Source organism: Astyanax mexicanus, chromosome 21 (genome assembly GCF_023375975.1).
Source record: "Astyanax mexicanus isolate ESR-SI-001 chromosome 21, AstMex3_surface, whole genome shotgun sequence".
Taxonomy (NCBI): domain Eukaryota; kingdom Metazoa; phylum Chordata; class Actinopteri; order Characiformes; family Acestrorhamphidae; genus Astyanax; species Astyanax mexicanus.
Window position 1 is genome coordinate 26,482,925 of NC_064428.1, and position 19,580 is coordinate 26,502,504.

General features: G+C 38.9%; 1 protein-coding gene across 9 annotated transcripts in view; it reads left to right on the top strand.

Annotated features, from left to right (window-relative positions):
• The window catches only part of atp11a (ATPase phospholipid transporting 11A), a 131,072-nt gene that overhangs the window by 59,693 nt on the left and 51,799 nt on the right, over positions 1 to 19,580 (top strand). For all 9 annotated transcript variants that reach the window (XR_007427916.1, XM_049469245.1, XM_049469248.1 and 6 more), the window contains exons 2-9: positions 11,588 to 11,710; positions 12,112 to 12,201; positions 12,631 to 12,711; positions 14,129 to 14,236; positions 15,886 to 16,014; positions 17,586 to 17,689; positions 18,076 to 18,126; positions 19,172 to 19,236. Coding sequence is in view for 8 of the 9 variants with exons in the window: in XM_049469245.1 (XP_049325202.1) it covers positions 11,588 to 11,710; positions 12,112 to 12,201; positions 12,631 to 12,711; positions 14,129 to 14,236; positions 15,886 to 16,014; positions 17,586 to 17,689; positions 18,076 to 18,126; positions 19,172 to 19,236 (751 nt within the window). In the remaining variant the exon portion in view is untranslated. The remainder of the gene's footprint in view (positions 1 to 11,587; positions 11,711 to 12,111; positions 12,202 to 12,630; positions 12,712 to 14,128; positions 14,237 to 15,885; positions 16,015 to 17,585; positions 17,690 to 18,075; positions 18,127 to 19,171; positions 19,237 to 19,580) is intronic.

Sequence of the window (19,580 nt, forward strand, 5' to 3'; positions counted from 1 at the left end):
AATGATGGGTTTCTTTGATTCTACCAAATTGATGATCACAAGTCATCAAACCAAGCTGAACTGCTTGAATTTTTACACCAGGAGTGGCATAAAGATATCCAAAAGCAGTGTGTAAGACTGGTGGAGGGGAACATGCCAACATGCATGAAAACTGTGATTACAAACCAGGATTATTCCACCAAATATTGATTTCTAAACTCTTGAAAATAAAATAACAATGTTCTTTTTACTCTGAGTTCATTCCAGTAACTCTTCCTTTAGTTCACACTTGCCAGCAACTCCAGCACATACAGTAATCACATCCTTTCACTTCCATGTTGGCCCCTGTGGAGCGGATGTTTGTGAGGGTGAAAAGGCCACTGTGCACATTTTGTGTACGAGTGGGCGTTTAAATCTGGCAACTCTGCTACACGACCTCCCCTAGATTCTGAGAAAGCGAGAGGGAAGAAGATACACTATCGCTGAACGAGTGCTGGACAGATTACAAATAGGCCAATCCTCACTGATGCTTGTTAGTGTGTTTGTTTGTTAATAGTTCTTTATTTCCTTCTCTTTGTTCTAACATTTTCATTTGTTAAGATCAGATTGAGGTCTAGTTTCTTGAAAGTGTGTTAGTATTAGGCTCATCTAAAACAGTTATTGTAATACTGTATTTTTTGCACTATAAGGTGCACCTCTATTTGTTGGTCTGTTTTCATACATAAGGCACACCGGATTATATTATTTTATTTTATTTTAAAAGACACTATATGGAACTTCTAATTCAGCAGGTCTCACTGCTGGGTGGTGGTAGTGGGGTAGCTTTCTAAGTTAAGCTAAGTAAACAAAGCTGTAATTAAAAAAAGACTTTCTTTTCTCTCCTGAAAACTGTTTATTTGGGTTTCAATTATTTACAGTAAGCTTAGATTCCCAAATTTCTCCAGCTCTATGGCTGGAGCATTAGCATTAGCGGCTAACCACTCCAGCAGTGCTAGCCGGCGTTAGGAGCAGGCTACAGTCTGATAATACTCACCTCTGAAGGGGTAAATAGCAAGCGCGCTTAGCAGGTAATGCTAATGCTACTCCAGCAGTACAGTTTGTTTTGTCATACTTTTTCTCACTATAGGTCTTGCTCTTACACACTCTCTTGAACTTGTTCTCACATTTATTTCTCTCTCACGCGCAATTTCTCACACAATTTCTCACACACTTTCTCACAGTCTAATGCTTGCTTTCTCTTACATTCTTTCTTCCTCTCTTGCTCTCTCTCTCGCTTATGTCCTCTTGTTCTTTCTCTTGTTTTGCTCTGTTGCGCTTTGTCATACTTTTTCTCACTCTCTCGCGCACAATTTCTCACACTTTCTCTAGATTTCTTTTTTCTTGCCTGTTCTCTCTCTCTCTCTCTCTCTCTCTCTCTCTCTTGTTCATTTACTTTTTCTCTCTCTTGTTCATTTTTACTTTCTCTTGCACTCTCTTTTACACTCGATCCGCTTTATCTCTCTTGACTTCTCTTGTTTACTGTTTTGCCCTCTTTCTTTTGCTCACTTTCTGTTATTAACTCTCTTTAGCACTTTCACACGCTCAGATTTTTTTTCGCATTTTATCTTTCTCTCATTCTCTCTCTCTCTCTCTCTCTTTCTTTCTCTCTCTTTGGCTGTGGATGGTTGGTGTGGAGGACTGAGACAATGGAATGTTTTGTGAGTGAGGTCAGCGCTCGTGACTGATGAAGATGATTGGGCCTCTACTGGAGTTGTACAGTTTCAGCCCATAGGCCCTGGAGCGAAATCAGGCCAGCACTGATTTCGAAAAACGAAACCTGTATCTTTATGTGAAAAGAAGGCAGATCAGCCATTATTAAGAGATTTTACTCATTTCTATGTCATTTTGGAGCATTTCTATTGGTCTAAATTGGCTATATTCTATATATTCTTCATGAAAGGTAAACACGTTTGCTGTGTTCAAGTGCCGTAATAATTTTTATTTTTATTTTTTGGTAAGGGCAGACGGCAACTATCCTTCTAATATGCTTAAAATGCTTCTCTGGTGAGCTTTTGTTTAAATTCCTCCCCTCTCTGTCTCTCTGCCGCGCTTGGCGTGACTTTAGTTTCCGCTCGTTTTTTTGTTTTTCCGCCCATTCTTGGGCTCCCTATCTCCTTATAAGGGCGTTTTTTTCCTGGACTCGTCCCAATTCATTAGCCGGGACAGCGGTAGTATACAGGTGCTGGTCAACGAATTAGAATAATTTGAAATAGTGCAATCATGAAATTCTTTGAATGCATTTTTTGTGCAGAAAGCAAATCAGGTGTTCACCGCACCTGTCCTACTCGTTAGACTAATCACAGAACTCGTTACCTGGAAAAAAATTTGCTCAGCTGAGCTTTCCAAAAGGCCCATTTAGGCCATTTAACTGTGACACTGTTGTTTTATTGAATTAGAATAATGGAGAAACCGTTTCATTGAATTAGAATAAATGCTCGAATTTTTGTTTTCTGTGAAGAGTGTTCACTGTGCAGTATAAAGTCAGGGTTGAGTAGAATTTCTAAGTTGTAAAATCAATCATGGGTAAGCAGCGCGACCTCTCAACCGGAATAGTGGCTCAAATTCAAGCCCTTCGCCAACAAGGCTTGACCCAAACTAAAATTGCTGAGCAGCTCGGCATCAGCCAGTCTTCCGTCTGCAAAGCTCTCAAGAAAAACTGCAGCAAGCGCACAGTTTTTCTTGGAACAGTTCGGCGAAGATGACTTCATATTTCAACAGGATCTTGCACCGGCTCATGCGGCAAAGTCGACCAAAGATTGGTTCACTAAAAAACAGCTTGAAGTTTTGGCATGGCCGGCCAACTCACCTGACCTCAATGTCATTGAAAACCTTTGGGCCATCGTCAAGCGGAAAATTCGCGACAGAAAGCCTACTACGCTGGACCAACTGAAGCAGAACATCGCCACTGCCTGGGAAGCTGTGAGTGCGGAAACTTGCGACAAGCTGGTCAAATCGATGCCGCGGAGACTTCAGGCAGTCATACAAGCCAAGGGGGCAGCCACAAAATACTGAGAAAGTGATGATTGTAATTATAATAAAAATTATTCTAATTCAATGAAACAGTTTCTCCATTATTCTAATTCAATAAAACAACAGTGTCACAGTTAAATGGCCTAAATGGGCCTTTTGGAAAGCTCAGCTGAGCAAATTTTTTTCCAGGTAACGAGTTCTGTGATTAGTCTAACGAGTAGGACAGGTGCGGTGAACACCTGATTTGCTTTCTGCACAAAAAATGCATTCAAAGAATTTCATGATTGCACTATTTCAAATTATTCTAATTCGTTGACCAGCACCTGTATTGGACCGCAAATCTGACGACAGGGTTCGATCCCGCGTGAGGAGCGGTGTTTTTATTTATTATTATATATATTTTTTTATTTCTTCTTGGGTTTGTCTGCTTTGAATTCAAATGTTCTGCAATTGGGTTCAACAACCCTCTGGGCTGGAGAGCTACAAGTCTGTAGCACTCCATCCCATAACACTTCATTTTCCACCTAATTCTATACTATATATATATATATATATATATATATATATATATATATATATATTTAAACATATTGTTTGACACCCACCCATTCACTTGCACCCATTGCTGACACAGATGTGCAAATGCAGACATGTAGCTTGTCTAGTCCCTGTAGATTAAAGTACTGCTTCGCTACTGTTTTTGCACTCAAATAACCACCTGAAGCATCTTTACTTTTATTACTTAAAGCTACAGTGTAGAACCCGGATAAACCTTAGTTATCGGCAGCAGCTTTAAGGGGTCTGCTGTAGTGAAACTCGGGTGTATCTCTTTCCCGCTGCATCACGACTCCCCCACAGCCTCCTGGTCTAACTCCAGCCCTCGTAAAACGACAGCACACACCGCTACATTTAACAGCATGACTTATTACTCCTCTCCGATCTTTGTAGGTAACCAGATCTGTTTTTTCTCGTTGTTTGACGTGTGTTTTGCTGTTATAAGCGTCTGTTCTGTCCGTTAGTAAAGCAGGGGGTCGTCAGTGTATTAATATACGACCGTCTGCGTGTCCTGTTTCGGCGATGACGGAGTGCCAAATTGCTGAGCGCTGTTGTGTTACCGCAATGACCCTCTACTATTTTCAGCCGAGGTTGCTGCACTTTGTCGCAATATTTTCCTAATATATCAGATGATATTTACAGTGCATTAATAAGGGTAATACATGTGTTAAGCTTCATGATTGACCTGTTTTTGCTCCTTTAAAATGACCCTAAAAGGAAGTTTACAAATAACTTTTACGAAGAAAGTTTAGGCTCATAAAGTTAATGCTTTATGCAAGTTTAAGCACTGGCAGCTGGTTTCAGCAGAGCTTCAGATAGTATTTTCTTATTTGAAATCTTTGTGGGATGTGGGCCTGTCATGACAACATTTTTTGTGGACGATATATCATCCCAGAAATTATAGCGATAAAGGATATTATTTTCATTTTAAATACAACATTTTAAATAAACATAGTTTAAAAATTACATATTTTTTCCATCACCTACTGCAGTCCACACTGTTTGTATGGGGTCATACTTATTGAAGCACTAATTATTTAGCATGACTGGCTAAAATACTGTTTACTGTCACATATGTGAACAAACATTTAAATGAACACAAGAGACGTTATCACGATTATCAAGGGTCACATTATTAAGGTCATGTCCATTTATTGTATGATAAGTCAATAATATAATTATGGTGACAGGCCCAAATCTGCCCACTGTCATTCCCCCAGTCCCATTTCCACACCCAGGGTTGTCAGGTGTAGACAACAGCACGTAATCAGTGTGCTGCAGCCATGGTAACAGGCAAGCTGGCTATTTTTCTGCTGAACAAGTAATCACTAGGCTTCAGTAAGGTTGCTAACCATAGCTTGGTAATGTTTTGGCACCACTAGCGTAGTAGACACAGAAATTGTGAACATTGCAAACATATATTCAGTGATTAGCTACAGAAAAGACTCATCGTGGTTTGCCACTATGTGTCAATCTGGCAACCTAGGAGGGCAGAAAACTCTATCCAAATGTAGCTATTTCACACATTCACTTTATAACTGTAACTATAACTGATTGTTCCTTTAATGTTTATTAAAGTTCATTATGAAATTCATAATATTCATGATCCATTTCATTTCAAGCTTTGAATCTTCCACTCTCCTCCGTCACGGTCCGCTCAGATCAGCTCCACCTGCTGCGTTAGCCTGGCTAACTGCTCGTTAACCCTCTGGAGTGCTTACGCTGAGAACTTACCTGGCTGCTGTAATCCAATGAGCTCCGTTAGCTTCTTACCCCACTGATTTGCTCACCTGGAGACTCGGGCAGACTGTTGAAATGAATGATGCATGATGATGATGATGAAATCCTTTCCAGTGAACAGAGGTGTGGTAAAGCGAGGGCAGAATGAGGTGCTGGGTGCCAGTAGGTTCATCTGCTGCAGATATTGCTATTTTATTGGCAGTAGATCTCTACAGGGACTACTGTAGTAATGGGTACAACTTAATGTAGCTGATGGGTTTATTACAAGAGGTGTTGAGATGAGAATTTTGGACAGTTGACTTCAATATAAAGTGGTTAGTTACATTCTCTTATTTAAGAGGGATGAACTTGTTGTGAAAACGACTGAAATGTGAACTGTGTGTGGATTGTGACTGTACTTGGCAGGTGAAGGGTGTGTAAGTTTAACCAGTCGGATGGTCAGTTAGGAGCTCTCTCTCCCTCTCTGTCTCTCTATTTGTGTGTGTGTGTGTGTGTGTGTAACTTGATCGGATCTTCTTCTGAAACTGGGACACAGTGCAGCCGCACACCTCATTCACCATCTGCAAACTTAATGTCACCACTCTCGTTAATATGTGTGTGTGCACGTGTACATGTGCGTGTGTGCGTTTAGTATCATTTGGCCAATTAAACTGGGCAGATAGTGTGGGGATAACCTGTTACATAACTACTTTTTTGACACAAACAATAAGAGAGCCTTCTAATTGAATAATTCATGTAAATTAATGCATTAGTACATTAGTAGTAATTGATTTAAATGATCATGTCATTGAAAATAAATTGAAACCAACATTCAAAACCTCTACACGACACAATCTTTGCCCACATCTTGTTTATGTACAATATTAGTCACATATTTGGACACACCTTAAATAAAATTTGTGTTTTTCATTATTTTAAAATGTTTTTCATTGTAGATTAATACTAAAGTCATCCAAACTATGAAGAAAAACATATGGTATTATTATAATTACAGAAAAAGTGTTAAACTCTTCAAGAGTTAATTACTTGAATTTCTTGCCTCTCAATGTGTTTGAGAGCATCATTTGTAAAGTTGTGAAGAGGTAGAGTTACAGGTATATAGTGAATAGCTCTATTTGAGTAATTTTCTACTATGAACTACTCAACTAAGTAAAGAAAAAATACCTTAAGAACCTTAGAAATGAGGGTTAGCCAATCTGAAATATTTCAAGAACTTTGAATATATTCACAAGTGCAGTTGCAAAGACCATCAACAATGTTATGATGAAACAATTAAGGATAAAGTATTGCAGAGTTATACAAAAGCAATGTGTAAGACTAGTGGAGAACATGCCAAGATGCATGAAAACTGTGATTAAAAACCAGGGTTATTCCACCAAATGTTGATTTCTGAACTCTTAAAACTCTTAATACTTTATAACTATTCTTCCCAGAGCTGTACATTAGATATAGTCTATAGTCTATGTGGGAGGGGCCAGCATATGTGAGAATGCAGCTGATTGTTTTTTTTCCCCCCCTAAGTCTTCAATTAAAGGAAAAGGCTAGTCTCAGTGTTTTGAGTTCTGGATGGTGACATGTTAGATTTGTGTCTTAAAGTGACAGAATTAACTCCCTCCTCTTAGTTAAGCACAAACACACAAACACACAAACAGATACTGTCTGGCAGTGTGTGTGTGTGTGTGTTCTAAGGGCAGACTGGATTAGGTGTGATTATGAGGGCTCAGAGTAGGCAGAGCCTCTCCCACCAGCTGTTCCCTCCCCTCTATTTAAACCCACCACATACCGTACACACAAACACAGACACTGACAAACGCACTGTGATACACTCTTAAGAGCACTTTTAAACTTTCCACATACTGTATTCTCTATTGAGAACAGATCAGGGGTGTAGGAAGGCCAGTGCCGTACCTGTACACAGTTCTTATGTAGATTTACCTTTATAATGTATGCAGCATGCGGTTTTACACGGTCTTGTTGAAAGATGCACTTGTGTTGTTTAATATAAATGACTTGGTTTTTCCATTTATTCACTTATTGACTCATTTCCCTGATCAAAGGCGACCCGAAAGCACTCAGAAAGCTCAGCAGGAAGTTTGCATGGAGTTTCAGGAATGACTCATGTTTCTCAGCCAGCGTGTGTGTATGTGTGTGAGGGAGTGAGGTAGTGTGTATGTGTTCGAATGTGTGTATGTGTCATCATCCGTGACTGGGACAGGAATGTGGTTCTGAGAATACAATGTTCGCACACACACACACACACACACACACACACACACACACACACACACTCACACTCTCACAAATTTAATGGACCATCAAATTAAGCAACAAAACAACATCCTGGTGGAGCTACAGTACAGTGGGGGGAAAAAAAGTCTGAGGAAACTAAACTAATTAAAATAAAAAAATGTATTACAGCAGCACTGATATGCAGAGAATTAGCATTTCTTACTGCTGGACTCCAAAACGCTCCTAAAGGACACACATTTCTGGACAAGCTGAGACATGTACACGACTGCCATCTGAATTGCGCAGAGTAATATTACAAGATCTTGCATGTACTGTATTTTTCACACTATAAGACGCATCGAAATTATAAGGCGCACCATCAATAAAAGTGCTTCTAAGGCGCATTAAGCGACACTAGTAAGGAACAGGGGTGTTGCCATGTTTTCCTTCTAATTCAGAAGCCACTCAGCAGTGAGACCTAGGCTAAGTAAAGTAAATCTACAGATTTCTCTCCTGAATACTCTGGATGGAGAAAAATGGAAAACAGCTGCCTACAGAAGCTCAACTCAACATTCAAACAACATTCAAACGAGATTGGAAATTGCTAGGCAAATTATGTTGTGTGTATATTTACTTACACAGACCAGTCATAACATTAGGACCACTGATGAGGGTAAGGTGAATAAATGTGATTTTCTTAATCTACAGAGGTGTCTATCAAGGGGTGGGAACTAAAGAACAGTGACTGGTCCGTTACATCAGCTCACGGACACCTTGTGCTGATCAACATCATCCTTTGTGGTGATGAGAGGAAAGAGCGCCACCTACCCACCCAGAGAGAGCAAGGCCAATTGTGTTCTCTCAGGACTCCGGCAGCTGATGGAAAGCTGCATGACCGGCATTCGAACCAGCAATCTGCCAATCATAGTGGCATTAGAATATAAACTGTTGTGGCACAAAGGTGACATATTTAATATTGTACTCAATTTTATGGCTGATCCTGTGTATATTATATATTTAGTTGTGTATCTTGTCCAGAAAGAGTGTCGAGCTATCGGAACCTGTTAATGTTCTCTATTTTGTCCTGTTGTATAATTGTTGTTTTTTTGGCATCATATCTTGGTTTATGATGTTATTTATTAGAATATTTATGCAAAACAAACAATGAAATGTCTTTTCTTTTTAAGGAGACAGAATGAGCGTTACATAACCATTCTTCAAAACCAGAAGAAAGACAAGCGAGGGGGAATTTGAATAGTCTTTGAAGTGGTAATATAGCCTACATTTCCCAGCTTACGTAAGCGCTTAAGATGCTAGGCTTGATGTAATCCGCGGCTGGCGAGCAGGGAGGAGGCACAGGAGCCAGACACATTCCAATCACTTGCTTTAGCGTGCGCCTGTGGAGCCGGGATGGAGCCTGATTAGAGAGAGTAAACGTAGTACAATGGGATGCAGTGAAGTACAGATTCAACTTTTATGCTCAATACTCTGTCTGGAAAGATGCTGATCTGACAGGGGTTGAGATTCAATATATTGCAGTATTTTGTAAGTGATATTGAAAGCAAGGCAGTATATTGCCATTTTTATGTTTTTTTTGTTTGTTTTGTTTTTTACTGTTGTATTGTGTAAAAGAGATTTTTTCCAATCAGAACAGTGAAATCAGTCTTTACCATGAAAATATTGAGTGAAGTAAATATTGTTGCGTTTGAGTTTTATTAAAATTATTTTATTTAATATTGTTGAGTTTTTTTCGTGTTGGAGAATTTATATTAGTCCATTTATCAAGATTTTTTACACAATGATGATAAAGGACGGTTTTGTAGTCAAATGATGTAGTAAACGGAAAATCGACAAAAATTGACATACTAGTATTTTTTTATTGGACAGCGAATATTTTTTTTAAATGCTTTACTTGCTATTATGAATGCTGTATAAAATAAGGTTTTTTTTATATATGCATGCATCAACTTCATTATTCCCATTAAATACACTGTAAATGTACAGTATACCTACATAACATGCAGTGTGTTCTGCTTTAATATCTGAAAACCATTTTTATGAGTTTTTATGCTAGCCAGCCCCGTTAGCTGCGCTTTTTGGCCCCGGTTAGCGGTGCTAGTCAGACCTGGTTAGCGGCGCTAGACAGCCCCGGTTAGCGGCGCTACCCAGCCCCGGTTAGCGGCGCTACCCAGCCCCGGTTAGCGGCGCTACCCAGCCCCGGTTAGCGGCGCTACCCAGCTCAGGTTAGCGCGCTAGTTAGCCCCGGTTAGCGGCGCTACTCAGCCCCGGTTATCGGTGCCACCCAGCTCAGGTTATCGGTGCCACCCAGCTCAGGTTATCGGTACCACCCAGCTCAGGTTAGCGGCACTAGTTAGCACCAGTTAGCGGGCGCTACCCAGCTCAGGTTAGCAGTGCTAGCTAGCCCTATTTCATACATAAAGAATAAAAAAAATACAGTACAGTGCAAAAATAGGTTTCTTCTTTATATATGATCACAAAATGTTGACTGAGCAATTTGGACAGCACTGCTGGTGATGAGTCAGTTCAGAGCTACTGATGGCCAAGGTGTCTCTATATACAGTATTACAGCCATTAAAGAGAAAGAGAGAGTGATGATCATCCTCTTCTGCAGTGTTTAATAAAGGGATTGTGAATATGGGAGAGACTCCATGTGTTCAGCCAGGTGTAGCACTGCTCCACTGCACCACTGAAACCAGCACTTTACCTGCAGTAAAGATACACCTCACACAGAAATAATGATGCTATTTTTAATCTGTTTCTTTAATGTGTTTAATAACTTACTTTTAACACTTTCATAGTATATACTTTATAATCTGTGGAGGTTATAGCAACTAGCTATACAACTTCCTGTGTATCTGTCTGTGTAGGTAATTTGCCTGTCTGTTTTCCTATCTATATTGCTACCTATATCTATCTAGACACCTGTCTGTCTGCCTGGCTTTAAAGTTATTTATCTGTATAGCTCGCTGTCTACCTGTCTGTCTGCCTAGCTTTTGAAGTTATATGTCTATCTAGCTTTTTGTCAAGTTTTCTGTCTATCTTTTACTGTCTGTCTGTCTAACTATTCATCCATCTATTCAGCTATCTAGCTAGCTCTCTGTCTAGCTGTATGCCTGTTGGCTTAGCTAGATTTCTGTCTGTCTGTCTGTTTATATATGTAATTGCCTAGATGTCTGTCTGTCTAGTTGTCTGTCTATCTGTAGTTGCCTAACAGTCTAGTATAGTCTAGTCTGGCTGTCTGTTTATAAATTTAGTTGCCTAGCTGTCTGTCTAGCTGTCTGTCTATCTGTAGTTGCCTGTCAATATAGTCTAGTCCTTTTTAGTCTTGAGTTTCTGTCTGTCTAGCTGTCTGTGTGTATATGTTGTTGCCTATTGATCTAGTTGTCTGTCTGTCTAGCCCTCTGTCCGTCTGTCTCTGTCTTTGCCTATATATGTAGTTGCCTAATAATCTAGATGTTTGTCTAGCTGTCTATAGTTGCCAATCTATCTAGCCATCTGTCTGTCTGTCTGTCTGTCTTTATGTAGTTGCCTATCAATCTAGATGTCTGTCTAGTTCTCTTTATTTGCCGATCTATCTAGCTGACTTTCTAGCTGTCTGTCAATCTATCCATGTTGTTTGTCTGTCCATCTGTCTTTGTATACAGTATTAAAATGTATGTTGTGTACAGTATTGAAAAGAAACAAAAGTAGCAAAGAGAATATAAAGAAACTCCTCAGGCTCTTTTAGAAATGTTATAATTATATTTTATTATATAAAGTTATATTTGTATATATGTACCACTGTCTATCCCTGCTTTGCAGCTTCTCAGTTGTTGACCACAAGCTGATATGTTACAGTAAACTAAAAGTCCATTCAGCCCAGCACAAGGTTACATTATACAATGCTTCACCTCAATATAAAGCTACACAAACAAGGTACATAAATCACAAAAAACAAATCTATATAGACATAACGTTTGACTTTGACTTTATATTAGCATAAAGTTTAAACGATCCACTCAGTAAATGAATAATAACCCTCTCTGTCTCTCTCTCTCTATCTGTCTTTGTGCAGTGTGCAGGGGAGGAGAACTGGGTGGACAGCAGGACAGTGTATATTGGTCATAAAGTGCCGCCACCGGGCACAGAGGCCTACATCCCTCAGAGATACCCTGACAACAGGATCATCTCCTCTAAGGTATGAAGCTCCAGCATGTTATTTGTTCTATGCGATGGCATTTCTAGGCTCCATGTTTTATATTCTGGTGCTGTTTGTTCATTTTAAAGGAAGTCACCTGTTGTCTTTTTTGTTACCAGCATTTAAAAGCATCTTTTTTCTTTATTTTGTCTTTTTTTTATCTTTACATTGAACTAATCATGTTTGATCAGAGTAGTTAATACAATAATATTATAAGATGATGAGATTATGAGGTTTCTAGTGCCCAATATGAGTGTTTTGGGACACAACCTAATAAGAATTTGCTGATTGAAATTCATCCACAATAAAAAAAAAAATGACTTTCCTAATATATAATTCTAATGTAGTGTTACATATCATATGGTTTTATATTGTGTGTATGTGTGTTTCTCTTTCTGCAGTACACCTTTTGGAACTTTATACCGAAGAATTTGTTTGAACAGTTTAGAAGAATCGCAAATTTCTATTTCCTGATTATCTTTCTTGTACAGGTGGGTGATGCAGCGATTGTGTTGTTGTCTGTGATTTGTATTATTGGATGAGCTTTAAGAAAATGTTCTGAAATCTTTCTTCATACTCACTTCCCCCTCCTTCTTTTTTTATCTGAACTCTCTTTCTTTCCCTATCTCTCTCGCTCACTTTCTCGCTCTCTCTTCTCTTCTTGCTCTTTTACTGCACTCTTTCTTTTTCACTTTCTCCCCTCTATCTCTTGCTTTTTCTATTTGCTCATCTCTTTTTTTTGTGTGCTCTCTTTTGGTATTGCGCTCTCTATCTTTTGCTCGCTCGCTCTCTTTTTATTTTCTCTCTCATTGTTCTCTATTTCTATCTTGCTCTTTTTTCTCTCTTTGTTTCGTCTCTCTTTTTGTCGCTTCTGTTTGTTCTGTCTCTGATTTGTGTGTGCTCTCTCTCTCTTTCTGCAGTTGATTATTGACACTCCCACCAGTCCCATCACCAGCGGTCTGCCGCTCTTCTTTGTCATCACAGTCACCGCCATCAAACAGGTGAGAGACGGGTTTAGTTTTTCTGTTTTTCTTCTACTTAGTGATGAAGCAGAGCCCATTTGTAAAAGCTTTTAATCAATGCAGTGAAGAATAACAGGAACTGTTCTATGTTACATAAATACATTCAGTTATGTATCATAAACATTCACCAAAAAGTGTGGAATATTTAGTACACAATATTTAATACCCTTAAAATGTCACAGGAAATGCTTAAACAAATACAAAATAGACATTCAGTGTATACTAAAGTGCTGTTATCATCACAATACAGATTTTTTTTATTGTTTAAAAAATGATCTCAAAATATTATTGTGTGCAATATGATGTGACAAAAAGATAGGATAGTATGGACAGTGTAGATAAAGTGCACGAGAATTGTATCTGTAATCTCTTAATATTATTTTTTTCTTTGTTACTTTCTCTCTCTTTTTTTTCTCTCCCTCTCTCTTTCTCTCTGTATGTCTCTCTCTGTCTATCTTTCTCTGTTTATCTCTCTCTTTCTCTGTATCTGTCTCTCTCTTTATCTTTCTCTCTCTTTATCTCTTTCTCTATTTCTCTGTCTCTGTCTCTCTCTTTATCTCTTTCTCTATTTCTCTGTGTCTGTGTCTCTGTCTCTCTCTTTATCTCTGTCTCTCTTTATCTCTGTCTCTCTTTATCTCTTTCTCTATTTCTCTGTCTCTCTCTTTATCTCTTTCTCTTTCTCTGTGTCTGTCTCTGTCTCTCTTTTTATCTCTGTCTCTCTCTTTATCTCTGTCTCTCTCTTTATCTCTTTCTCTATTTCTCTGTCTCTGTCTCTCTCTTTATCTCTTTCTCTATTTCTCTGTGTCTGTGTCTCTGTCTCTCTCTTTATCTCTTTCTCTATTTCTCTGTCTCTTTCTCTCTCTTTATCTCTTTCTCTATTTCTCTGTGTCTGTGTCTCTGTCTCTCTCTTTATGTCTGTCTCTCTCTTTATCTCTGTCTCTCTCTTTATCTCTTTCTCTCTCTTTATCTCTTTCTCTATTTCTGTCTCTGTCTCTCTCTTTATCTCTTTCTCTATTTCTCTGTGTCTGTGTCTCTGTCTCTCTCTTTATGTCTGTCTCTCTCTTTATCTCTGTCTCTCTCTTTATCTCTTTCTCTCTCTTTATCTCTTTCTCTATTTCTGTCTCTGTCTCTCTCTTTATCTCTTTCTCTATTTCTCTGTGTCTCTGTCTCTCTCTATCTCTTTCTCTCTCTTTATCTCTTTCTCTATTTCTCTGTCTCTCTCTTTATCTCTTTCTCTCTATTTATCTCTTTCTCTATTTCTCTGTGTCTCTGTCTCTCTCTTTATCTCTTTCTCTATTTCTCTTTCTTTATCTCTCTCTCTCTCTCTCTCTCTCTCTCTCTCTCTCTCTCTCTCTCTCTCTCTCTCTCTCTCTCTCTCTCTCTCTCTCTCTCTCAGGGCTATGAGGATTGGCTGAGGCACAAGGCGGATAACGCGGTGAACCAGTGTCCGGTTCACGTGGTGCAGCATGGTAAAGTGGTGCGGAAGCAGAGCCGCAGGCTGCAGGTGTGTGTTACCCTGACGACACGCTCACACCTGGCGCATTCTCACATGATGCATTATGCATGCAGCCAAACGCCAGTCACCTCCATTAGACGTGACTGTAGCAAGAAAGACGTGTCAGGAATTAAAAAAAAGAAATTTAAGAATACACTACTGCAACAAAATGAAACTTTAATTCTATTATTGCATATGATATGATCAGGCATACCCCTAACTGAGATTAAAAAAAAAAAAAAAAAAAAAAAAAAAAAAAAAAAAAAAAAAAGATATTTTTTTTAGATTTGTAACAAAATTCAATTCTAGATCTAAAATGTCATGATACTAATATTGCACTCCAAATATCTTCTTATATCTAGGATATCCAGACAAATATAATCTGTCTCTAATAGTTTTATAATGGGAAGTGAGAACAGTGTGAATTGCTAAAAACAGCAAAAAAAAAAAAAAAAAAGTAGTACCCTGATATGATCATTAGGGGTGGGTGATATGGCACGATATTTCAGGGTTTAATATCATTTATGATATTCAAAAATGTTGGTGATATTATTGCATACGATACAATATGGCATGCCCCTATTTAGCATAATTAAGTTACGAAAGGCTTATGGAGTTAAAATGTCTAATGAATGCTAGCCAATCTAACTGTGGTTCCTCACATTTCACTGTTTTCTAATAATTTCATTATAAATGGAACTATAGAAATGTTTCAAACATATTGACATCTATTGAAAGTCAAATTCTTATTTTCCCTTCTCCTGTAAATTTGCACATTTTAGAGATTTTGGAAGGTTTTTGCACATAAAAATTCAAAAATATAAAAAATAAGCATGAAAATATGGCAAAGATAACAAAACTGAGAAAAAGAGACAGAGTGTGTGCTTGTATTTAGATGCCTCCCCCCCACCTTTCCGTTTTCCCTCTTAATCCAGTTGCTGTCTATAATCCGTTATGTAACACTTTCAATCTCTGTCTGCACCAACAGGTCCAGCGCGCTCTCTCTCTTTATCAGAGTTGTAGGTTTACGTTTGTGTAGATGTTATTTTTTTAGCATTTAAAAAAACTGCATTTAGTGCATTAGTTCATGGTATTTAAAAATCCACGCTTTTGTGTTCATGTTATTCTGGCCACTCTCTATTGTATGGTATTGGCTTTTGTTCACCATGGAAAAGGATGAGGATGAGGATGATGATGCTGATGGTGATGATGTCATAGCTTTGCTCTCTGTGGAACAGGCTCATTTCAGCATGGCGGATGACCTCATAGCGTAGCTGCTAGCGTGAGGGTTATCCTCTCAGCAGGCTGCGGCTTCTTCTTTAGACCTCGACCAAATAAGTTCTAAAAACAATGAGAGAGTTGGTCTGGTATGTTGTTTGAATTTTGTGTATTTTATTTACGATAACTTGCTTTAAGAGTACTCTTCCATATGCTCACTGCAATTACACATTTTCACCAGAGAGGTCTCCAAATCCCCAACTCCCCCGAAAAATACAGACTGTTTTAATAAATGTAGAACTGTAGTAAATGTAGTAAATCAGTAAATGCGGTGTAATTGAAAGATAGTCGTCTGAATTTTTGAATGTCTTGTATTGTTTTAAATTTCAAGCTTCCTGTTGACCTGTGTGGCGGTTTGTCTGTCTGCTTTGGTGGTGCAGGTGGGCGACGTGGTTTTGGTGAAGGAGGACGAGACGTTCCCCTGTGACCTAATCCTGCTGTCCACCAGCAGAGACGATGGCACCTGTTTTGTCACCACTGCCAGCCTGGACGGAGAGTCCAGTCACAAGGTAACTGATCCACAGCGGAGTCCTTAAGGCATGAATCATAACATTATGACCGCTTCCTTCTTTCTACACACATTGTCCATTTGTATTTCTATAATAATTACAGCATGTAGTCTGAATGTAGTATCTGTTTCTTTACATACTTTATTATTAATTAGAACCACTCAGGACCACCACAGAGCAGCTATTATTTTGGGTGGTAGATAATTCACTCTCAGCACTGCAGTGTGTTGTGCTGGTTTAAGTAGATCAGATACAGCAGTGCTGATGGAGTTTTTAAACACCTCAGTTTTACTACTGAACTGAGAACAGTCCACAGTCAGCATCCTTTGGGCAGCATCTTGTGACCACTGATAAAGGACTAGAGGATGACCAACACAAACTGTGCAGTAACAGATTCAGAGCCTCTGTCTGTCTGTCTTTGACTTTATATTTTAAATAATTTATTTCTATATTTATTGACCTACAAATTGTTCTTGTGTGGTCAGGAGAGCCTTAAGTTTATGCCAATTATAACACTATATTAATTGCTGTTTCTCTTTTCATTTAAATTTTTCAAAAAAATGTTTAATAAATGTCAAACAAATTATTCTTATTAATAATGTCCTTTTATATATCAGTAATCAAAGAGCATCACACTCCACACTGGTTCCATTCAGATTATGTCATCAAAAATACCATTATCCTGTATAAAGCATTATATTATATACAGTATAAGGTGTTTTGCTTATTCAGGCGAACACAGGTATAAATTATTCAGTCTATTCGATTTGATTGCATCATCAAAAATGTCATTGGTCTGTAAATAATTCAGTTTTATTCAAGTGCTTGTTTTTGCTGTTTTTGGCCGCATAAATTGCTGAATATATTGCTGAGCATCATTTATATGTAACTAATCATTTTGTCATTCTGTTGTTGTTATTGATATTCTTGTCATATGAAGGTTTTAGAATATGTTAAGTAATTTGAATATATAAGCCAATATATATCTTAGTGAGCTCATTAGGGAATCTGTGAGAAATCCCTGAGTTTGTAAATCTCTCTCTTTCTTTTTCTCTCTCTCTTTCTCTCTGTCTCTCATCTCTGGCGCTCTCACGCTCTCTCTCTCCCTCTTACCTCTTGCACCCTTATGCTTTTACTCTCTCTCTATCTCTCTCTGTCTCTCTCTCTCTCTCGTCTCTCACGCTGTCTCTTTCTGTCTCTTCCTCCCTGTCATCTGTCTCTATTCCTCTCTCTCTTCCTCTCTCTTGCTCTTTCTTCTTCTCTCTTTCACTTTCTCTTTCTCCCTGCCATCTCTCTTTCTTTCTTTCTTTCCCTCTCTCTTCCACTCTCTCTTGTGCTCTCTCTCTCTTATCTCTTGTGCTCTCTTTCTCTCTCTCTCTCTCTCTCTCTCTCTCTTTCTCTCTCTCTCACCTCTCATCTCTCGCACTCTTTCTCATCTCTCTCTTTCTGTCTCTCTCTTCCCACTCTCTTCTCTTCCTCCCTATCATCTGTCTCTCTTCCTCTCTCTCTTCCTTTCTCTCTCTCTCTCTCTCTCTCTCTCTCTCTCTCTCTCTCTCTCTCTCCACACAAAGACCTATTATGCAGTTCAGGACACCAAGGCCTTTAACACAGAAGAGGAGGTGGACACACTACAGGCCACCATAGAATGTGAACAACCCCAACCAGACCTGTACAAGTGAGACACACACACACACACACACACAAACAAACATCTAAACAAACACACTCTCAGACCGCCACAGCTAAATAGCAACCCTGGGGTGAATACACCATTCTCTACAAACTACACACTGCATCTAAGACACAAGTAATGACTCCACACACACACACACACACAGTGCAAACAGCCATCCACAAACATTTACTGACTGCAACTGAGCTGCAAATACACTCACACTGTACAAACACACTCTCACATACACACTCGCTCACACACATATGTTCAATAATGTAGGACATTACTGAGATCTGTGCTCTCTCTTTCTCTCCCTCTTTGTCTCTCCCTTGTTCTCTCTCTCTCTCTCTCTCTCTCTCTCTCTCTCTCACTCTCTCTCTCTGTAGATTTGTGGGACGCATCAATATTTATTTGGACAGAGATGAGCCTATTGCAAGGTAAATCCATATGCAGGAAATTGACTCCTAATTAAAGTGTGTGTGTGTGTGTGTGTGTTTATGGCCAGCGTTATCTACTGAAGAGAATCCTGAACTCAGCATATAACTGAGCCAGCACTTTCTCCTTGCTGTGCTGCTGCAGTTTAAGGATGTACCGATCCGATCTGGCAATCCTGATATTAATAATATTAGCTGGATCAGGTATTGGCAATTAGGCCGGTCCATAGAACTAATCCCTAAACTGAATTAGATTTTATACACCCGTCATAGAAGCCATCATAGCTATCATAGCTTACAAGTGTGTCGCCCTAGACCTGTCATCAACTGTTAGTGAGTAATACAGCTGTTAATTGCTCCAAACTTTTTAAGACTGGCTTTTAGCATCCCAGCTTTAACCTGTTTAACAAATCTGACTGTTAGCATTGCAGCTAAACCACTGTTCTAGGCTTTATTACTTAGGTTCAGACATGAGACACATCATAGCAAACAGTTACATATTATAACTAACCAGCATTTTGCACTAAATTTGTTGTGGAGTAATCCATAACACTAGTGAGTAGCGAGTAATCAAGCTCCAGTAATCCAAAAACTGTTAGTATCACAGATAATTGAGACTACCTGCTATGTCAGTTAGCATCACAGCTTTATCCTGGCTAAGCTCAGCTGTTAGCATCTCGACTAACCAGTTATTCTAGGCATTATAACCCAGGTTAAGACATGACCCACATATCAAACCTTACCCTATCTAACTAGCATGTTTCTCTCAGTCTATAAGTGAGTAATGCAGCTGAAAAAAACTGTTAGCATCTCCACTAATTCCTCCAAACCAGTCGAAGGCTAGCTGCTGTGTCTGTTAGCCTTAATAGATATAGGGTTTGTCATTAATTGAACAATGGTATTGTATCATATCGGGTTTTTGCTGCTCCACAATGTATCAGTATCAGTATCGGAACTGAAAATGATGGATTGGTGCATCCCTACTGCAGCCTGCTGTTGTTTTAGATGCTACATTTCCTATTGTACTGACTGTGATCTCCTGTTCTAGACCTCTGGGTTCTGAGAACCTGCTGCTGCGAGGGGCCACACTGAAGAACACAGAGTACATATACGGTAATACTGATCTTATCCAGTATTGACTACGAGGACAAAAGTATTGGGACATATTTATTCGTTCATTAATTCACAATAAAGGGTATTAAACAATGGTTTACCCTGCTTTTGTTAAGTAATTGTCTATTATGAGAGAAGGCGTTCTACTAGATTTGGGAGGAGCATTGTCGGCAATGTGTGCAGCTTATTAAAGTATTGGCAAGTGCAGTGATGGTTCTAGCTTGTTTTAGTTACTTCAGTGCGGTTTGTTTCTGATCCAGACTGAGGTGTGTTCTTTAACCACAGAGGAGTCCATCATTTCCTCTACAACTGCACTCAGAACTACAGAACACACAGCACAGCAG